General features: G+C 43.4%; 1 protein-coding gene across 1 annotated transcript in view; it reads left to right on the forward strand.

The window, feature by feature from the left end:
* The first annotated feature begins 1,247 nt into the window (after positions 1-1,247).
* LOC311245688 (alpha-1,3-mannosyl-glycoprotein 4-beta-N-acetylglucosaminyltransferase C-like) overlaps positions 1,248-21,329 on the forward strand; it is a 101,393-nt gene continuing 81,311 nt past the window's right edge. Inside the window, exon 1 of the mRNA XM_084335630.1 lies at positions 1,248-1,304. Coding sequence (XP_084191756.1) covers positions 1,274-1,304 — 31 coding nt within the window. The 5' untranslated portion in view covers positions 1,248-1,273. The remainder of the gene's footprint in view (positions 1,305-21,329) is intronic.

The following is a 21,329-nucleotide window of genomic DNA, read 5'->3' on the forward strand; positions in this document are numbered from 1 at the left end:
TATAGTACTGACTGGAGAGGCGCCCACTGTAAAGGCCACGTCCACTCTCGTAATAATGCCCTTTTGAACTTCCTCCTGAATAATCTCTTTGAGATATGAGATACCCCCCCCCCCCCCCCCCCCCCCCCCCCCCCGCTGGGAGGTTATTTGTGAAGCCATGATTGGGTTTTAGGGATGAGACATATTGATACGTTGCCCCTTTAATGGCATATTTCACTTCAGTACGAACTTGTCAGGTTTCAGCAGTTACTTACCTTTATGTGCATCTATAAGTAAGCTATACCACGGCTGTCCTTGTCGTCCACTGTCAACAGTAACACCACCATTCACCATTATTCACTTAATATCATTTTGGCGACTGAGTTTAAATATTATACTTCTGAAGTATAAACAAAGTACTGCCGTGCAAATTTCAATAAAACAGACAATTCTAAGTCGAAGGTATGTGTTTGTGTTGGCATTTTATGTGTCTTTGTGGGTTTATTATACCTTTGAGAAATAACAGCAGATCCGTTCAATTTGCTGCAAATTTGAGTGTGCTGGCATGGAATGGTTGGGGAGTGGTTACCATGGTTACCTGCTGATTAATTTGTTGGAAGAAAGATTCTACATTCTCCTGAAACGTTGACAGTTGGTCAAACTACACCCCAAGTGAGAAATAGTTATTTTGCTCTTAATTAGAAAATTGCAATGTTCGCTTTAAAATTTTTTTTTACATTTGGCACAGAAAAATATTGTATAGTTTGTTTATACTTCAGAAGTATGCTATTTTAGACTTGGTCCTCAAAATTAATGGTAAGTGAATGAGGAGCCTGACACCTGGGAGGATGGTGGTATTGACAGTATAGAGACGACAGGGACAGCAGTGGTCACTAGCTTACTTGTAGATTACTTTATAACACTACTGATTTCTGTCTAGTTGTACTAAAGTGAAATATCCCTTTAAGACCATAAACGCAGAGAGGGGAGGAGAGAAAGAAAGATGAATACGTGAAGCAGTGGACTGGATGCAAACACCACACTGTTTGTGACACATTGTTGGTGTGGAAAGTGAGGGGGTGGCTGAGAGATGCAGAGAGAGGGGGCTGGATAGAAAGGGAGGGAGATCAAAGAAGATGACAGAAGACAGAAAAAGACAGAAGGAGAAACCGAGGGCTGGCGATATTGTCGCGGCTCGACAGGAGGAGCCCGCTGCCGTCGAGTTTTCACTCTACTTTTTTTTGAGAGGCAGTTACCTTCCCGCGTGCGAGTCATCGTGGACATGATGATTTAGATGAGCAGCGCGCGCACACCATCGGCAGAAGGTGAATATCAATCAATCACCAATTTATCATCATTTATTAATGCTGCTTTAGGCGGGTAATGAATTGTTACTTTCTATGAATCTGTAACTCTGTATCTCTATCCTCACCATTTGCCTCCCATGAGCTGAAAAGAGGTCCAAAGAACTTCCCCAGAGTTTAATATTACCCTGCTAATCTCCCTTTTCCAACTAAAATTGTCTTCCTCCAAGATCTTTATTTTGCACATGTGGGGTTATTGCACTCACTCCTGTCCTGTCCGTGTGTCTGTCTGACTGTGTATCCTATTAGCCATAACCATCGGCGTATTTAGACCACTATCACTAGGGCACGTGTGATGAATTGAAAATGGGGGACCCTGATGTAAACAAGACGAAAGTCTTTCTCTGGTCTGCATCCCCTTAACAATTGTATGTACTGAGCTGTACTGTACTGTACCCATTCTGCAATCTGTTAATAAACTTTTCAATCAATCAATCAAATCATCTGTGCCCCACTGATAATTTTTTTTTCTTTTTTCTTTAACAAATATTTTTTCTTTTCCCTTTTTTAACATGATCAAATGATCATTTAACATGATCAAATAATTAATATAATATTTATTACTTCGCTTTGAAATATTATAGTGAAATATTTTGCACTGCATTTATCTTGTTGAAATCCTCCAACAGGCTCTTTTTTGTAAGTTGACTGGTTTGCACACCAATAATACAGTGCAATAATAGAATAGTAGAATAGATAGTAAAATTATGCAATAGAATGGCCAGAGTAAAATAGTGCTACAGTACAATCAACAGCGGGGTGTATTAGAAGGCTATGGTGAAGAGGTACGTTTTTAGCTTATTTCTGAAAATATTAAGAGATCTAGCTTCCCTAATGTCCATAGGTAGTGTGTTCCATAACTTTGGTGCATAGTTAGCAAAGGCTGCATCCCTGATTTTCTTAAGACTGTGGCTTGGAACCTTCAATAGACCAGTAGTAGATGATCGCAATGTTTATACTTTGTATATAAGGAGGAGGACCTTGAAATCAATTCTAAATGTTACCAGAAGCCAGTGTAGGTTACTTACTTGTAACTTCGGGTTTGATCCAAGGAGTAAGTTGCCGCATATTGCTCTGTAACATTTCTCTTTTTGTTATAGGACCGACTAGTATGATTTCAGTTTTGCCCTCATTTAATTTTAGAAAGTTGTTCGTCATCCATTTGTTTATTGCTAAGAGACTGGCGGAAATGGAGTTCATAGCTGTGTGATAATTTGGTTCAGCGGAGATGTACAATTGTGTGTCATCTGCGTAACTATGGAAACATACATTGTGCTTTCTAATGATGTCTCCTCAATGTTCAATGTTCAATGCAATGTTCAATGCAAGTAAAGCACTTCAAACTTTAAGTATGACTAAATGCTTTCTTGACTATATATATAGTAACTGTTCCAAAATGCATAGATTTCTATGTATTTTAGGGGTTTGGGTGGCTAGCTCTTTTTAATATAAATGTCAGATTGTTTTATTTATTTCATAGATTTCTATGCATTTCAGGAGTTTGGGGGGCTGGCTCCCCAAAATAATTAAATAACATAACCCTAACCTAACCCTAAAACCGAAATAAAGTTAAAAAAAAATAGTTACAAAATCCACCCATTTTCGCCCACAAACCGGCCAAAACCGGCCACATTTTTTTCAGAGTTTTTGGTGCCCTTCTGTGCCCTACTGAAGTGCTGGGTCTAGATACGCCCCTGGCCATAACTCTGATTTGGATGGAACTTCGTACATTGCCTGACTTCTTGAATATTTTTCAAATCGGTCAATGACAAGTATTTAATTTTAATTCATTTCTATCATTGCCCATTGAAATCAATAATGAGGGATTGATTGATTGATTGATTGAAAACTTTATTAACAGATTGCAGAATGGGTACAATACAGTACAGCTCAATACACACAATTGTTAACACTTTCAGCGCCACGCCTGGTTTTTCGTTTTACCGCTTGAATGCCACCATCGGCGCCAATGTTAACGTTAATATCGCCTAATCTATGTTTTAAATTATGGCTATGTGTCTAATCTGCCCATCGCATTATCAAAGACTATTTTCCAGTCAGTGCTGTGAAGGCAGATTGTTTTTTTATTGCGTCGTTGCCGTTTCAGAGCAGTTAGAAAAGCCCCCGTTTTGATATAAAAAACAGCTCATTCTGGAGCATTCTATGAAAATCGTCTTTTAGTGGAATATTCCACAACGTTGATATTCGTCGGCCTTTTTATGAATCGTTTTCAAATAAACGCTAGATGATCAATATTATACGTGCACGCACGCACATTACGGCCGCGCACGGATAATCGCCTCGTTGATTTCCTCTTGGACTTTTACAGTGAAACCGAAAGAAGACATTTCACAAAACAGCTTATAACTTCATCAAACTTACTCTGATTATCCTACCACTGATAACATAGAGTCCTTACCTGACATCAGATGGTATCCAACTGGTATATTCCAATTCCTGATCACCATTCGAAAAAATCGATACGTGTATGGATCCAACGCGATACAGTAGAACCCCATGATCCGCGGGGATCTGAGGCTCCAGAATGAACTCTAGTAACCCCGGCTGGATCAGTGAACTGGAAAATGTGGAGTACCGGATTTTTTCCCCCATTCATTTTCATTGAGTCCATTCCAAAATCACTTATGTCATCTGGGAGACGACAGGGGGCGCTTTTTTCCACAGTGATCGTCGGCGCCCCTCGGCTATACTCGGGTAGGCTCGGGTGATGCAATAATTTTTCAGATCGCAAAAACCACCTATAAAAAACACGAGAAATCTCGTGAGTGGCACTGAAAGAGTTAAGGGGATGCAGACCAGAGAAAGACTTTCGTCTTGTTTACATCAGGGTCCCCCATTTTCAATTCATCAGGACATATATGACATACATGACATACAGATAGTCAGTACTGCTACATCTATACATTTATGACATACCAGATTTGCAAATACAGTACTGTTTGTGATACAGAAGGAGTCAGGAAAAGGGAGTATATACATTTGACGTAGAAACTGTACATTGGAGGAGGTTGGGTGGGGGGGGTTGGGTACACTGGGGTATTGACAACCATACTGGGTAATCTACATTGGAGGTGGTTGGGGGGGGGGGGGCACACTGTATAAACAAGCAAAACTGTACATTGAGGGGGGGGGGGGGAGACACTGTACAAACAAACAAAATTGTACATTGGACTATTGACAAAACCATACTAGGTAAATGACTGTACATTGGAGGGGGTTGGGTTAGGATATTTACAGGGGCCAGTGTTGAATTGCAGTCTCCCGTAGGTGTCCCTTGAGAGAGGTTTTGAAAGTGGGTAGTGCTCCACATTCCTTTACAGCTTTGGGTAGGGCGTTCCACATTGATGTGGCATAATTGCGAAACGTGTTTAGTCCCTTATTTGAGCCGAATCTGGGTTTAACATGATTTGTGGAGCTCCCTCTGGTGTTGTGATCGTGGTATTCACTGACCTTTGGGAAGTATTTTGACATGTACATGGGTACCTTGGTCGTGTAGTGTATCTTGTAGACCAGGCCCATTGCAAGTTGCTGTACTCTGTCGTCTACTCTAAGCCATCCTAGGTTGTCAAAGTGGGCAGGGGTGAGGTGGGTTCTAGGAGTAAGGTCAAGCAGTAGTCTGACCAGTTTGTTTTGAGATGTTTGTAATTTTGTTTTTAGCGCCTTTGAGGTGCTTTGGTACCATGAGGTGCAAGCATAGTCGTAGTACCCCTGAATGAGTGCTCCTGCCAGAGTCTTCAGGGTGTTCTTGTTTACCAGAGAGGAGATCCGGTACAAGAATCGAGTTCGTTGGTTGACTTTTTTTATTACATTGGATGCCATTTTGTCACAGGAAAGATTTGCCTCTAGGATGGAACCCAGGTAGGTAATTTCATCTTTCCTTGTGACAATATTGTCACCCACTGTAACTGAGAAGCCGTCGGTCTTGCTGAGTTTGTTATTTGAACCGAAGAGAATGGACTCTGTTTTGCCCATGTGTAATGATAGTTTGTTATCAGCGAGCCATATGCAGATTTTGCCTAGTTCCGAGCTGAGGGTTTTTTCAACCTGCAACTTGTTCTTGTCAGAGACCAGCAGGGCTGAGTCGTCCGCAAACAGGAACAAGTTGCAGTCACAGGCTGACGACATGTCATTGTCAAATGTGTCATTTGCAAGTGAGATACAAATACAGATTTAAGTCAAGTCAAGAGTTTTATTTGTCACGGCATACAAGTATACAATGAAATGCGGGGGGTCTTGCGAGATACAAATACCGATTTAAGAGATAATTCACGGCTATAGAAGTAAAATTCCGTGTTTGCGGCACATTATCAAATGACGTTCCAGTGGTTCCGTGAGTGAGAGTGAACAATGCGCACAGCTGTGAGACAGCGGTTCCAGAGACAGAGGTCAATTCTAGTGAGGTGTCTTGCTCCATGGCAGGAATACAATTTAGCCCTATAACAAATGTTCATAGTAGGTTTGTCGCACGTGTGTAGATTCAAGATTCAAGAGGTTTAGTGTAGGTGTCTCTCGGAGTGCCATTCTGGTTGTTCTTTTCTATTCCGTTGATGTCGGTTCAGGGTGTTTGCTGCAGTACAGAGTAGCTTAATTTCACTTTCACTTGTAGAGTAGATTTAACTTAATGTGAAGCAGAGGAAAAAGTCTCTAGAGACGACACGACAGATGGTGGAGGATTTGGCAATATTTCGGATTTAAACCCCACAGCAGCACGACTGGAGAGAAGCTCAGAGGACCAGTCCAGACCAGCAAAAGTATGTTTGCGGGATGCACTAAACGACAGCTACATTGATCCATCAATGAACTGATTGACGGAAGGTATTACTGTTCGTTGGTTTATTTTAAAATTAGAACCAATGTCAACTCTGTCTGTCCAACAAATGGAAACTAGTAATTGAAAATGAATAAAAAACAGACGTAGCCGGGCAGACACAGCCGATCAATGTAACATTAAACATCAAAGTAAGTGCTCTACAGATATTGTTGAAATTTCACATCACCGTGCCGTGGAAACCCTAATCAGGGGTGATAATGATCTGCACTATAGCCAGAATTAAATAAATTATATAGGCTACAATAGAGTTGGGCGATGTGCTCCATATTCAGATCGTCCTATCGTCACCCTGTGATATTTCCAATATGTCACCCATAATGTCTTCTCTCTTTCTCCCTCTCTTTCTCCCTCCCCCATTTTCTCACGTGGACTGGGCTGACAGCAGCACACGCCAGTCTAGGCTATTGTTCAAATCGTGCAAAAACGAAACATGATTTCTCCTGTGGATTGTGTTGACTAATAAATCCATTGGTCAGATTGTTGCATTTTTTTTTAAAACAAATACTTATTTGTGTGATCTGGCTGGATTGTCAAAACTTTGCAAACGCAAGAGAGACTTGGGCTGGAGGAGGTGAGTGAGTGAGAGAGATAGTGTGATAGAGAGTCGAGACATCCACTGCAACAACATTAGAGCGACCGGTCGAATGAAACTGGAATGAAAGCAGTTAATGTCCAAAGTCAAAAACTGTCCTAATCAAAATAGAATAGGTCTATATGCTTTTATGGCATTATAAATGCTCTAGTGTTTTATCTTATTGAAAATTACGAGTCAGCAGTATATCTTATGTTGAGATTGTTAAACTATTGCAAATATGAAGGCAATGTTGTCAGTGCCATTTTCACGGTAGCACACTCATTTCTGGCGAAAGAACATCACTATTGATTCATAATGGTGGATATAACTCCTGTAGCGAGTTTGTGCTCATATGATTTGATCAGTTTGGATGAACTCACGCAGCTCCAGTCTGCAGTTCTCTGTGCTCCGCATCGAGCAGAGAGGCAGAGAGCCGAGAGAGGAGAAATGGAGAGATACAGACAGACAGAGCAAGGCACCTGAATATGAATGAATATCAATTTTGAATTCAATCACATCTCATTTAACACAAAGCCTATTTAACGGCACATGTCTCTGCTTAAATGCCAGTCAGTTGTTTATGTTTAAAAAAATAGTGATGACATTGGCAATCGGCGATCACTTTGAAGGTCGGCAATCCCCAAAGTCATCGTCCATCGCCAACTACCTTAGGTTACAGCCGTGTAGCTCCTTGTCAAGTGTCTCACTTTTATATACGGTACATTTATTGCAGGGTGTTCTTGGCGCCATCTTTCTCCCACTTGGCTACATGAGGATTCTGTGTGTAAAATCCCATAGAATCCATTCATTTTTGTATTATGGGTAGAATGTGTCACTGGTCCATAAGACACCTGTTCAATGGTGTAGTAATGTATTGATGACTTGTTTCTTAGGATTGTAATTGTCTTGAGGATTGTGACACATGTCCCTCCGCCCCTATCGGTTTTGTATTATTGATGTCATATCTGTAGCCTTCCATGCTGCGGTCTTGGCCAGGTCTCCGTTTTGCAAAAGAGATCCTTCATCTCAATGGGAGGAACCTGCTTTAAAATCAAACCAACCGAAAAACACTGCCTGGGCTAGGGGGTTCGCTTCCCACTGCCTGGGCTAGGGGGTTCGCTTCCCACTGCCTGGGCTAGGGGGTTCGCTTCCCACTGCCTGGGCTAGGGGGTGAACCCCCTAGCCCGCGTGTATACCTTCCGCAACGGAATTCGGTTTCCGGGTTCCTCTGATTGGCCGCGAGTCGCGACCGCCACGTGACCCGCCCCCCCTATCCAGCGCTGCCGCTGCCGCGGACTCACTCGCTCGCTTCCTCAATTTATACGCATGGAAGTATTGACTGAATGAATGAATGAATGAATGAAAACTTTATTAACTGGAATATGTTTACACATATGTTGGATTATGTAATTGGTTTGTCATGAAATAAAATATCACATCGCCGGCTGTCTCTGGCTTGCTCCAGCGGACACCAGAGCTCAGCCCGCGGCGAGAATGTGCTGCCGCGAGCGGCATCGCTGAGCTCTGGCTCTGACTACATGCAGTCACTGAGTGTTGTTGTAGCCAGCGGGTAAATCGCGATTTTTTTATTTGTTTGTCATGACAAACCAATTACATAATCCAACATATGTGTAAAGGCACAACATATTCCAGTTAAGGGTATATTTTTTTTAATGATTTGTTACGGCGTAGTCGTTCTATATGAATTGAAAATGGGGGACCCTGATGTAAACAAGACAAACGTCTTTCTCTGGTCTGCATCCCCTTAACAATTGTGTGTATTGAGCCGTACTGTATTGTACCCATTCTGCAATCTGTTAAATAAAGTTTTCATTCATTCATTCATTCAGTCAATACTTCCATGCGTATAAATTGAGGAAGCGAGCGAGTGAGTGCGGCAGCGGCAGCGCTGGATAGGGCGGCGGGTCACGTGACGGTCGCGGCCAATCAGAGGAACCCGGAAACCGAATTCCGTTGCGGAAGGTATACACGCGCCTGGGCTAGCACGGGGAGAACATGCAACAAACTCCACACAGAAAGGCCTGGGAGATCACCCACCTGAGTACCTGGCATCGCGGAAACCTGGTCCCCAAGCGGGAATCGAACCCTGGACCTTCTTGCTGTGAGGCGACAGTGTTACCACTACGCCACCGTGCCGCGTGTAATGTTATGGAGCCGTCTCTAGTCTACATCTTCCTTCTTCAGTTATGGAGACATCTCTACATCTTCTCTACAGCTTCTCACTGCCTGGGCTGCTTATTGCTTATTCCCAGAGGAAGAGTACGCCCGAGTGCTTCCGCGTTTTCCCTGATTGGCTGCGACACGCCCCGCGGCAGGCGCGGCAGCCGCAGAGCGGAGCGGCAGAGCTTGCGGCAGAGCTTGCGGCATTATGTAGCCGTAATCCCAGATGATTTTCATTCGAAGCTTAGCTCAACTGGCAGCGCTGCGGTCCTGCGGTCCGTTGGTGACAAGTTCCAATCCCTTCAATTTTTTTTTTTTTTTTTTTTTAACGTGCATTCTTTCGCCGGTTAAGTTTAGGCATTAAGGTTAAGGTTAGGCATTGTTTCGGAGTTGGTTAAGGTTAGAAGGGTTAAGTTTAGGCGCTGTTAAGGAGCTGGTTAAGGTTAGAGTTTGTCTTAGAGAATGGCAATAGACAGCCTATTTCCGCGCTGCAGCTCTCTCGCGCTGCCGTGGTCACATGGGCGTCATGGCCAATCAGAGAAAACACGGAAGCACGCGACGTACTCTTCCGCTGGGAATAAGCTACACGCGCCTGGGCTAGGGGGTTCGCTTCCCACTGGGGACATCATGCTAAGAATGTGGGCAATTTGTGGTACTTTAACCTAGGGCTGCTTGATTATGGCAAAATCATAATCACGATTATTTTGATTGATAATTGAAATCACAATTATTAAACACGATTACTCATTGATCTGAGAACATCATATGACAACGACTGAATTTGTTTTACCTTCATGTCATATTCTACAAGTTTCCGAAGACGTTTAAAAATAACTGGAGAAACGTGCCGTGGCTCCCTCCTCCCTCTCACCACGACCTGGAGTGGCATGTGGCACAATAATAGTTTTATCTCAATTATCTTGTTTTTATGATCGTGGGAAGCCAAGATCGTAATTGAAATTGAAACTCGATGAATCGCCCAGCCCTACAGCCCTACTTTAACTGGCTTTTGACAAAAGCTTCAGCTAAATAGCATGTATTGTAAATCACCACTCAAGCCATTCCTTTAGTTTATAGGCACCAATATGAGCTTGGCATTCCCGATATAGCAGCCATCCATCCACACAACATTGTGCATTTCCGTTGCTGAAAGTGTAGAATGCACAAGATTTGTGGCTCAGCTGTACTGAGTGACGGCTCAGCTATATCACAGCTTTTATCATGACTCAAGCTGGTAAACTGCAGCTCAGCCTTCTGACACAAATCCCCACGCTCTCAGCGACGTGGGAATGATGTGCTTTCATCTCACGGCCTGCGGAGTAGGCTAAACTACTGTTACTGTTGGTGCCAATGTGTTTGTGTGGGGTTTGACCCATAATGGTACCTAATGGCATCACATCTTCTTGTCCTGGAGGACGGGTCGCACCCCCCCCCCCCCCCCCCTCCCTGTCATACCAGACAGATTTGAGATGCTTCCGCAAAGCACATGGAGTCGTAAAGTGCCAGCTGTTATTAATGCTCACTCTCCTCATGACCCCCATCACAACTACTATCAGCAGAGGTACCGGGCAAGAATTGATGGGCCCTTTAAAATTAAAAAGTAGGCTACTTTTTATTGCGGATTGAATTTACCGTCAGTGAGGATCTCCATCAGTCTTTTTCCGTAAAGGACGCCCCAGGAGGATATTTTTATCTCTCTTGGCTGAGCCACGGGGGTAGTCATCAACGTTGGCCTTGATTGAATATACAATCTTTTTTTTATTGCTCCGTGGTCCCCGTGTCTTTCACCGGCTACCCAGAGGCCTCTCGCTGCTGTGACCAGGGCTTCGTATTTTTTTAATATTGACCTCTCAAACTTCTCTTCACAACACCTGCCTAAAAAAACATTACAATTGGGTGAAATGGTCGACTGCAGCACATTATGAAAACACACGGCGAATCAAAGGAATGAAAATATAGCCCAAAAGAAATATCAGTAATTGTACATGGCCAGGTAGTTCGTACCTGATATCTACCTCGCCTTAGTTCTATATCTGCAGGCTGCTTTCTGTTAGTGCTATATCTGCAGCGATTCGGGAATCTCACGATTTCGATTATTGGGGTTACAATTTAATAAAAAAAGGAAAAAATTTAAATCTCAATTCAGTGTTTAGATTTGATTATAAATAGCTGTTTTGTGTTATTTTTACCATTTAACTGTGGCAGACAATTGGTTTAATTGATCTCAAAGACATTTTTATTTTAGTTTGTGAATAGACTTTGAACCGTTTGAAGAATAAAGATAGAATTGCGATTGTTATGTGAATCGATATTTTCCCACCCACACGCCTAATAACTGTCTTACCGTATTGAGCACCGTATTGGAAAATGGGTGGACTGTTCTGGAGTTGGTCCCCGGGTGCCTGACTAAACATCACACGGCACATCCGGGTACTTTTTCGCAGCCGTGTCTACTTTTGGGGGAAACACAAAAGTTGGCCGTAAAACTGTCTGCAGAACACTTACACTGTTTGAAATGTTTGTTTTGTTAGTGCATCAAGTTAAGTCAAGCAATTACTTTCCAACACTGGCCACCGCTGAGCGTTCACACCATTGTGAAAAGTTAGGTTTGAACCGTTTTCAGGCAGGTCTATTTCCCCAGTCAGCTGCAGGACATTTCCTCATTTCCCTACCTGGACATTTAATATTAGGCTAGCTTATGAATCTCCAGGTGAACTAAAACTATGAGGTAATGACTATTTCTGGGCAATGATGGTCTTCAGTGTGATTTATATCTGTTCTAAAGTTGTAGGTTATGAACAAACGGCATCTAATCCCTGTCCATTCCCCGAGGTGTTGAGGCTCGGCATGGCCAAAATAGAGGCGTAGCCATCTAAATTCATTGTGATTGACGTATTGCCGGTCTGGTGTATGGATTCCCATTAAATACTTTTGCAGTGGACAAATTCCTGATATATGTAAGAAAAGAAAAGAAAAAAAGGACTTGGCAAATAAGAGATTCTAATTAAAAAGGAGTGTGATGACTACTTGGCCATCTGCTCATCTCAGATTTTTTTTTAATCAAGACTGCAGACTCTGAGACACCTCTCTTACACATGGATTTAGCATGTAGATATATACAGTACATATACAGTAAAGTACCACGTTACCCTACTTCTTCAATGTCACACTCAAGCAGTTTTCTTTTTGTCCAAAAATACCGGTACAGGTATCGGTATTGGCACTGGTATCACAATTCTTCAAACGATACCCAGCCCTACTGAACAATTCAGATATGCATCTTTAATGTGTGGAGATGTGGATCCCTGTGAATGAAGACTGGGGTCCAGTAGTGTAGGCAGTGGCACTATATCTTAACCCTTTCACTGCCACACGACAGAAGGTTAGCCCTTTACTATCACACAACCGACGGCGATGCTCCATCATTAGCATCATTAGCTCCGCAAATGCGGAGCTAATGATGCTAATGATGGAGCATCGCCGTCGGTTGTGTGATAGTAAAGGGCTAACCTTCTGTATTGTCACAGTGAAAGGGTTAACCGGCTGTCCCGTGGCAGTGAAAGGGTTAAAGGCCAACATTATGGGAAATGCACTTTCCAGCAGATACAGACCACTAGCCTAGCTTAAAACTCTTGTTGCTTTCGGCCAGCAGCTGGGCTAGCTTGCAGTCGGATAGCTTTCTACTGAACGCACAGAGAGGACATTGGTATCCTATCTTCTTGTCTGACTCTGGAAAAGACGGTAAGTGAATTTCCCATAATGTTGGTGTGTTCCTTTTAACACTTTGAGTGCCAGCCACGAGAAATCTCGTTATTTCATGCCATGCGTTGAGTGCCAACGACGAGAAATCTAGTTTTTAATCGTTATTTATTTTATTAGCGATTTCCATACATTTTTCATCAATCTATCCTCACATTACCATTGGGACTGGTTTTGAGCTCGAACAGGGAAAATACCGCCCCCTATCGTCTCTCCGGATGGTATTGCACCCATTGGATTGGACTGAATGAAATTTTTGTTCGGGATCGTTCGGGACCGGGCGGGACCGGGGAACATAGAACCTTTATTTCGGGAGTGGGGAACATAGGACCCTTTCTTTAAAAAAAAAAAAGCGGGGTACATAGAACCTGGAGAACATAGGACCCGGGGAACATAGGGATGACCCCAAATGTGAGTAACAAATTGTAAAGCGCTTTGGATAAAAGCGCTATATAAAAAAGCAGCCATTTACCATTTACCATTTATCTCTAAAGCCAACCACCATTTAAATAATATTTGTATTTATAATTTAAATCGTATAACGTTATTTCGCTGCATATTAAATCACTGTAAATACTAATGTAAATCATTGTTTCGTTGTACATATTGTGTATAGTTTATAACGTTATTGTTTTTTAACGTAACGTTAGTAGCTAGCTAGCTTGCTAGCCGGCATGGTGCGTGCAGTGCTTTGCCCCAGAGTGTAACCACAGGTCTGAGAAGAGGACCTGCTCATTTGACTCATTCCCGAAACTCCTCTACATGCCCAGATTTAAAATGGTTTACGACAGTAGACATTGCTAACGTCTAGTACATTTAGCTAGGTAGGGTGACCAAACGTCCGGGAGGGGTTTATAAATTCATGAAAATGTCCGGGTTTTTCAGTTTCAGTTTCAGTTTCACGGCATTTTGCGAGCGTCTGAAGGCTTGGGCTGCATTTCTTGCAGAACATATAAATTACCGAATTAAAGCACTATTTGTTGCCGTTCTAATGCCATCTCACTTGACAAAATCCGTTCATCGGTTCTCGAGTTACATGCCTATGTCAGGCGAGCGTCTTTTTACGCCAGATTATCACCCCGGACTCCCGAGGCTCCAGAAGTCAATCATCCGCCGATTGCGAAAATAATAATAATAACTTTAACTTTATTTGAGAAAATGATTGGTCAGCGTTGTAATTTGTAGTCAACAATGAGTGTATAGCTTTCCAGTGATATCCCACGTTGGGGTGTGCGAATAAGGGATCTACTGTAGGTGAAAATTTACAAACAAAGACAGGATCAAGTGATACAAATTCCGAATGAATTTACTTGGATCAGGAAATGGAGAGATGGAGAGCTTTTTTCTTGGCACACGGTTTACCCGGATGTCTCCTAGAAGACTCATTTCTGAACGGATTTTTATAAAATATGGACCTGTACTACATAAGACTTCAGGCTATGGATTTGCTGTGTTTTCCAGCTTATAAAAAAAAATATATATATATATAATTTTGGAATATTGCAACTACTACACAAAAACGTGAGTACACAAGTTCAAGTTCAACTCAAGTTCAGCCCTATGTTACTCATTAGCACTAAAAGTGATTTTTCTTTATTGTGTAAGAAACGTCAGAATGTTATCTTTCAAAAGAGACCAGGCTTATGCGTGTGCTAAGAATAAAGTATAAAGATAAGCTTTGCAAAAAAAGTATGCAGTCCTAAAGTTCAAGTAAAAGAAAATTGGCCAATTTTCTGGGGGGCGCATGTTATGTGGTTCAATTTGGGATATTGCAACCACTACAGAAAAATGTGAGTACACAAGTTCAAGTTCAACTCAAGTTCAGACATATATGCTACTCTATTTCATTAGCACTAAAAGTGATTTTCCTTTTTTGCATTAGTAACTTCAGAATGTTATCTTTCAAAAGAGACCAGGCTTATGCATGTGCTGTAGTCTGATGTCACTTTAGACCGCCCGCACGGTCCACCCGTTTAGGGATTTATCATTGGGAAAATGTATTATCGGCTATTGTAATAATTCTGCCTCATGAAAATTGGCAAGCTTTCCATTTTTGCACAAAATGTGTTCCCTTCTATCACTAACATTATTGTTTAAGCTTTTTTGGTTGAAATAAAATTCAACGTAATTATTTTACGATTAATTGCTAATTGTTTCATGTTGAGCTATATATTGTGGATGAATACACACAGAAAGGTACACCATGCCAATGTTCATGCTTTATTTGTTTTAAACTAGACGATTTACAAATGTGTCCATTGGAAAATTACAGTGCAATTTCAAGCGAGGTGGACCAGCCGGAAACAACAATGACGTAACCACTACACCTCCCTAGCTATAAGCATAAAGTATAAAGATAAGCTTTGCAAAAAAAGTATGCAGTCCTCAAGTCCAAGTAAAAAAAATTGCCACTTTTCTGGGTGCATGTTAAGAAGTTAAAACAATAAAGCATCTTTGAGTAAACTTTGAGTAGAGATTCAAGATTCAAGAGGTTTATTCATCACATACAGTACAGTACACAAGACATATACTGTAGTGAAATGAAGGTGGCCATGCCCGCTTCAATTGTGCAAAGTATCATTAAGTATCTCGAGGCTGGGGCCAGCATGTCCTCTTTTTTGGAAATCAAAATATGGTCACCCTAAGCTAGGTAACGTTAACATTAGCTAGCTAGCTTGGTATCAGCTGGCCATGACGTGGATTAGGCGACAGCACTGAACAACAGGTGTTCTAATGCCTATACTGGTAAGTGTGGTCCTTTTTAACGACAAATTAAAAACCTTATAACTACCTTTATTTCAACCAAAAATGCTTAAACAATAATGTTAGTGGTAGAAGGGAAGTAGTTTTAGTGTGCAAAAATGGAAAGCTTGCCAATGTTAATGAGGCAGAATTGTTACAATAGCCGATAATCCATTTTCCCAATGATGAATCCATACGGGTGGAACAACCAGTGACGTCAGACTACACCTCCCTATTGGAACTCAAAACTGATTTCTCCTGTGTCTGTGAGCATGTCCAGGGTTAGCTTAGCTTAGTTAGTGTTAGCAGCTAACATTAGTTAAGGTTTTACTGCGACGTGGGCATACAGGAATGGCGAGGATGTAAAGCATGTTAGAAGCATTGGACCTGTTGCTCGTGGAGTTTTCATTGCCCATAGAAACAGTGTGAATCGTGTACGCAGGGCTGAAGAGCTGTCATAGCTTCTAAAATGTAAGGTGGGGGTATCGGGTTGAGCCCCTCCCTTATAGCTGGAGAGTGGAGACATGAAACACAGAAGTTATCAAATGTGAGCAAAATGCGCACTGTTGAGGCAGAATCACGAATAGTGGTTTAAGATAAGTTATTTATATTTTGAACGTGATTCATTGCACACTAGTTATATTACACGTTGCGCATGTTATGACTTTGAACGTCTGCCATTTCCACTGCAAAAGGCACATACAAGTAACAATACGATGCGTCGATCATGTATTATGCAAATCGACAGAATTTCATGGTCGATGACGTTGATGAATCGTTGCAGCCCTAGTCTAGACTACCACATGTCTCTTCCGATACATGTGGAGTTGCCAACCGCTTCTTTTCACCTGACAGCTGAGTTTCACTGGGAGAGTGTAACGTGTGCAGAGGTTCACGCATCTCCTTCAGATACCTTCCCTGCTGAACAGGCACCCCAACTAATCAGTTGGAGTCGCTGTTGCAATGACTAGGACTCATACCCCACTGGAACACTGCTAATTGTGTTCGTAGGGACGTCTGTCCAAGCCAGAAGTACCGCTGCCAGGAATTGAACCTGGGTCTTTGCGGTGGTAGGCGCGTGCTTTGACCTCTACACTACCCAGCCGCATCTAGTGCACTGCTTAGACCTGTACATTACGCAGCCATGACAACTCATGACAACTTTTGAACAGATAAAGGGTCCTACTAATCACCACAAAGTACCAGAAAATACCCCAAAGTACCCCAAAATACCCCAAAGTATACCCCAAAATACCCCAAAGTACCCTAAAATACCCCAAAAATACCCCAAAGTACCCCAAAATACCCCACAATACCCCAAAGTACCCCAAAGTATACCCCAACATACCCCAAAATTAGGGCTGGGCGATATGGCCTCTAAATGATGTCACGATATTTTTTGGCTATGTCACGATACACGATGTACATCACGATATTTTGACATTTCCTCTCAAGCCCTTAAAAATGCTTGATTTAACCCTTTGAAGCATAGTCACGCCAACATGACGATTAAAATGGTCCCTGCAACATATGTCTGCATTAAACCATGAAGATGCTTTCAAAAACTATTTAATTAAACATTTGTAAAAATCTAAAAGAGTAGTCTACTGACACACTAATACAGAAAAATGTTTATTAACATCTAAGACAATTTATATAAATACTCTTGGGTGCCTAAGACTTTTGCACAGTACTGTTTTCTATACACTTTAGCCAAAAATACACACACACTACTGTGAGAAAATAATCTTGTAACCGAGGAATGGTCCGCCTATAGTTTTAATATATAGTAATATAAAATCACGGGGGAGACTTGATAGGTTAGACTTATGATTTTTATTATCAGCAATGTTATAACATCCTACTGGTAAACAAAACACTGTAAAGGTCATCATCATCATCAAAATCATCATCATATATATATTTACTTTTTAATTGCATGAAACATTATGAAGTATTCTCTTATGCCGCTTTTCCACAGTCTGCATGGTACCTACTCGACTCGGTAGTACCCCCCATAGTGATATAAAGACGGTACCCCCCCCCCCGTCAGTGTAGCTGGGGCGCCGTGACGTCATCTTCAACACGACACACGGAGGATTTTGACGCTAGCTATCAAACTACTGTATGAATCCATTGCCTTATTAGCTCCTTTGCGCTAGCTGCTATGCTAACGGTTAGAACGCGAGGCTACTACCAGTTCATCCACCTCGGCGCCTCCATATTCCATTGCCGTTTCTGAATAAAACACGTAGGGCTAACGTTTAAACTCGCGAAGCTCTCTCCACTTCTCTCACGCTCTCCTATCCCCGTTCCCTGTTTCCTCCAAACAAACCTGTAGCACCGCCTCTCTGGGTGTGTGCGCGTGTGCGTGTATGGGCGTGTACATGACGTAAGTTGGGGCGAGTCTGTGTGCATTTTTTTCTTTGAGAGGGAGAGACGAGAGAGTAAAGGCAAGCGCTGCGCCAAAGTAAGTCATCTCAACTGCAGCGGCTTATAAACTGATGTGAGGGATTGTGAGGAACATCACGATGTCCACGATACGTTTAAAAAGTGTATAATTTATGAACTGTACCCGATATTTATTTAATATCGTCATATCGGGGAGCCCATGACATCTCCTTCATGGGCTACAAACGTAACACCACTCCCAGAACTGTCACTCTCCTCTCTCGAATATCATGCAGTATCTGTCTCTAATCCTTTCAATCTCACCATTGTTACACTCTACCGCCCTCCAGGTACACTCGATCACTTCACAGATGAGCTGGACATGCTTCTTAGCTCCTTACCGGAAGATGGTACCCCTCTCCTTCTATTGGGCGACTTCAACCTGCCTGACTCATCTCAGTCAGTCATAGTAGTCTCCCTCCTACAATCGTTTGACCTGACTCCCACTGCCATGCCTCCCACCCACAAAGCAGGCAACTCCTTGGATCTCATATTTTCCCGTAACTCCAGCATCATTAACACCACGGTAACTCCCCTACATGTATCTGACCATTCCTTCATATCCTTCTCACTAACTCTCATGCTTAACCGAAAGGTCTTCACCCCAACTCAAACAGTCTCACTCAGACGCAACCTGCCCTCCCTATCCCCCTCCACCCTCTCCTCTGACATACTATCCGCTCTACCTTTGAGTGACACCTTCTCTGCTCTCTCCACAGAGATGGCAACCTCCACCCTCCTTTCAGCCCTTGCAACCTCCTTCAACAAGCTCTGTCCCCTCGTTGAGAAACCTGCCCGCCGTTCCCCACCCAGTCCATGGCTGACAGATCCAGTGAGAGAACAAAGACAGGTCCTGAGAGCAGCTGAAAGGAAGTATAGAAAGTCACGCCTCACTGCTGACATCGACACATATCACAACCTCTTGTTAACATTCTCCAAAACCATCACTAATGCCAAAGCTTCTTTCTTCCACCATAGGATCGAGGCCTCTGCCAAGAATCTTCGCAAACTGCATGCTACCATGTCCTCCCTCCTCACTCCCCCCCCACCCCCCCCCCTCCCTCATCTTTCTCTGCCGAAGACTTTGCGATCTTCTTTGAGGAAAAAGTGGAGAACATCCGCAGCTCCTTCTCCCAACCCCCACCCATTCCAAATGCTGAATCGAGAACCTCATCCTTCACTCTGTCATCTTTCTCTCCCATTACAGAAGCAGAGACCCTGACACTGGTAACGTCGAACCGTCCGACTACTTGCCAGCTGGACCAGCTACCCTCCCCACTCCTCCAGACCATAGCACCAGACATCCTCCCATTCCTAACTGCAACCATCAACTCCTCACTCAACTCGGGGGTGGTCCCCACCTCCCTAAAACAAGCCAGAGTCACGCCGCTCATAAAAAAACCAACCCTGAACCCTACCGTCATAGGCAACTACCGTCCTGTCTCTCTTCTCTCCTTCCTTTCTAAAACACTTGAACGTGCTGTATCTAACCAACTTACTGCTTATCTCTTACAGAATGACCTCCTAGACCCTAATCAGTCAGGCTTCAGGACTGGTCACTCCACAGAGACAGCCCTCATTGCGGTCACAGAGGCACTTCACTTAGCAAAAGTGAAAGGCCTCTCCTCTGTCCTGATTCTCCTAGATCTATCTGCAGCCTTCGACACAGTCAACCACCAGATCCTCCTTGCGGCCCTCGCAGGAATGGGAGTGGCTGGCTCTGCGCTGACATGGCTGTCATCATACCTCAATGACCGCTCCTACCAAGTGTCATGGAGAGGGACCCTGTCGGCCACCCGCCCCCTGCGGACGGGTGTCCCCCAGGGCTCGGTTTTAGGACCCCTTCTCTTCTCCCTCTACACTAAATCACTGGGTAACATTATCACGTCTCATGGCTTCTCCTACCATTGTTATGCCGACGATACTCAACTCTTCCTCTCCTTCCCTCCCTCAGATATCCACGTCTCTGAGCGGATCTCGGCCTGTCTGTCCGACATCTCCGCCTGGATGACGTCCAACCACCTCAAACTGAACCTAAGCTAAACAGAATTGCTCCACCTGCCGGCCAAATCCTCCCCCCTAACCGACCTTTCAATCACAGTCGAGAATGCAGCTGTGACTGCGTCCCCGACCGCCAAGAACCTTGGTGTTGTCCTCGACGACCAGTTGAACTTCTCTGCTCACATCGCAGCAACGACCAGAACCTGCCGATTCCTCCTGAGCAACGTCAGAAGGATCCGCCCCTTCCTGACAAAAGAAGCCACCCAACTCCTCGTCCAATCAACAGTCATCTCCCGCCTCGACTACTGCAATGCACTGCTCGCTGGCCTCCCGGCCACTGCCACTAAGCCTCTTCAACTCATTCAGAACGCAGCGGCCCGCCTGATCTCAAACCTACCGAAGTCGGCCCATGTCACCCCACTTCTTAGGGACCTGCACTGGCTCCCCATTGCTGCACGAATCCGCTTCAAGGCCCTCGACCTAGCATACCGTGCGGCAAAAGGAACCGCTCCCGCCTACCTCCGGTCAATGGTCTCTAACTACACACCCTCAAGACCCCTACGCTCTGCATCTTCTGGCCGCCTCAGACCTACTCCTATCCAAGCTCCGGGAGGGTCATCAAAGAGAAGTCGCCTATTCTCAGTCCTTGCCCCACAATGGTGGAATGAACTACCCACCCCAGTTAGGACAGCCGAATCACGTCGAATCTTTCGCTGTCGACTAAAGACGCACTTCTTCAACCATTATCTGAAAAAAAACTATAAAAAAAAAAAAAAAAACTATAAAAAAAAAAATCTAACCCTAACTAACCGTACTGTCATGCACTTGTCCTAATAAACTAACCTACACTGTAGCACTCAACACTTTGATGAACATTGTTGCTCAGCTGATAGAGTTGTGCCCTTCCTGATGGCTTGTCGTACAGAACTTGTAAGTCGCTTTGGATAAAAGCGTCAGCTAAATGACTAAATGTAAAATGTAAATGTAATATCGCCCCCCCTACCCAAAATACCCCAAAGTACCCCAAAATACCCCGAAGTACCCCAAAATACCACAAAGTACCCTAAAATACCCCAAAATACCCCAAAGTACCCCAAAGTACCCCAAAAGTACCCCAAAATACCCGAAAGTACCGCAAAGTATACCCCAAAGTACCCCAAAATACCCCAAAATACCCCAAAGTACCCCAAAATACCCCAAAGTACCCTAAAATACCCCAGAGTACCCCAAAATACCCTAAATTATCCCAAAGTACCTCAAAGTATACCCTAAAATACCACAAAGTATCACGAAATACCCCAAAGAACCTCAAAGTCCCCCAAAGTATACCAATACCTCAATGTACCACACAATACTGGCTCAGAGGTAGAGCAGGTCAACTAATGATCATATGGTCAATGGTTTGGTCAGTGGTTTGAATCCCAGC

Source organism: Notolepis coatsorum, assembly GCF_963971535.1.
Source record: "Notolepis coatsorum genome assembly, chromosome: 18".
NCBI classification, from domain to species: Eukaryota; Metazoa; Chordata; class Actinopteri; order Aulopiformes; family Paralepididae; genus Notolepis; species Notolepis coatsorum.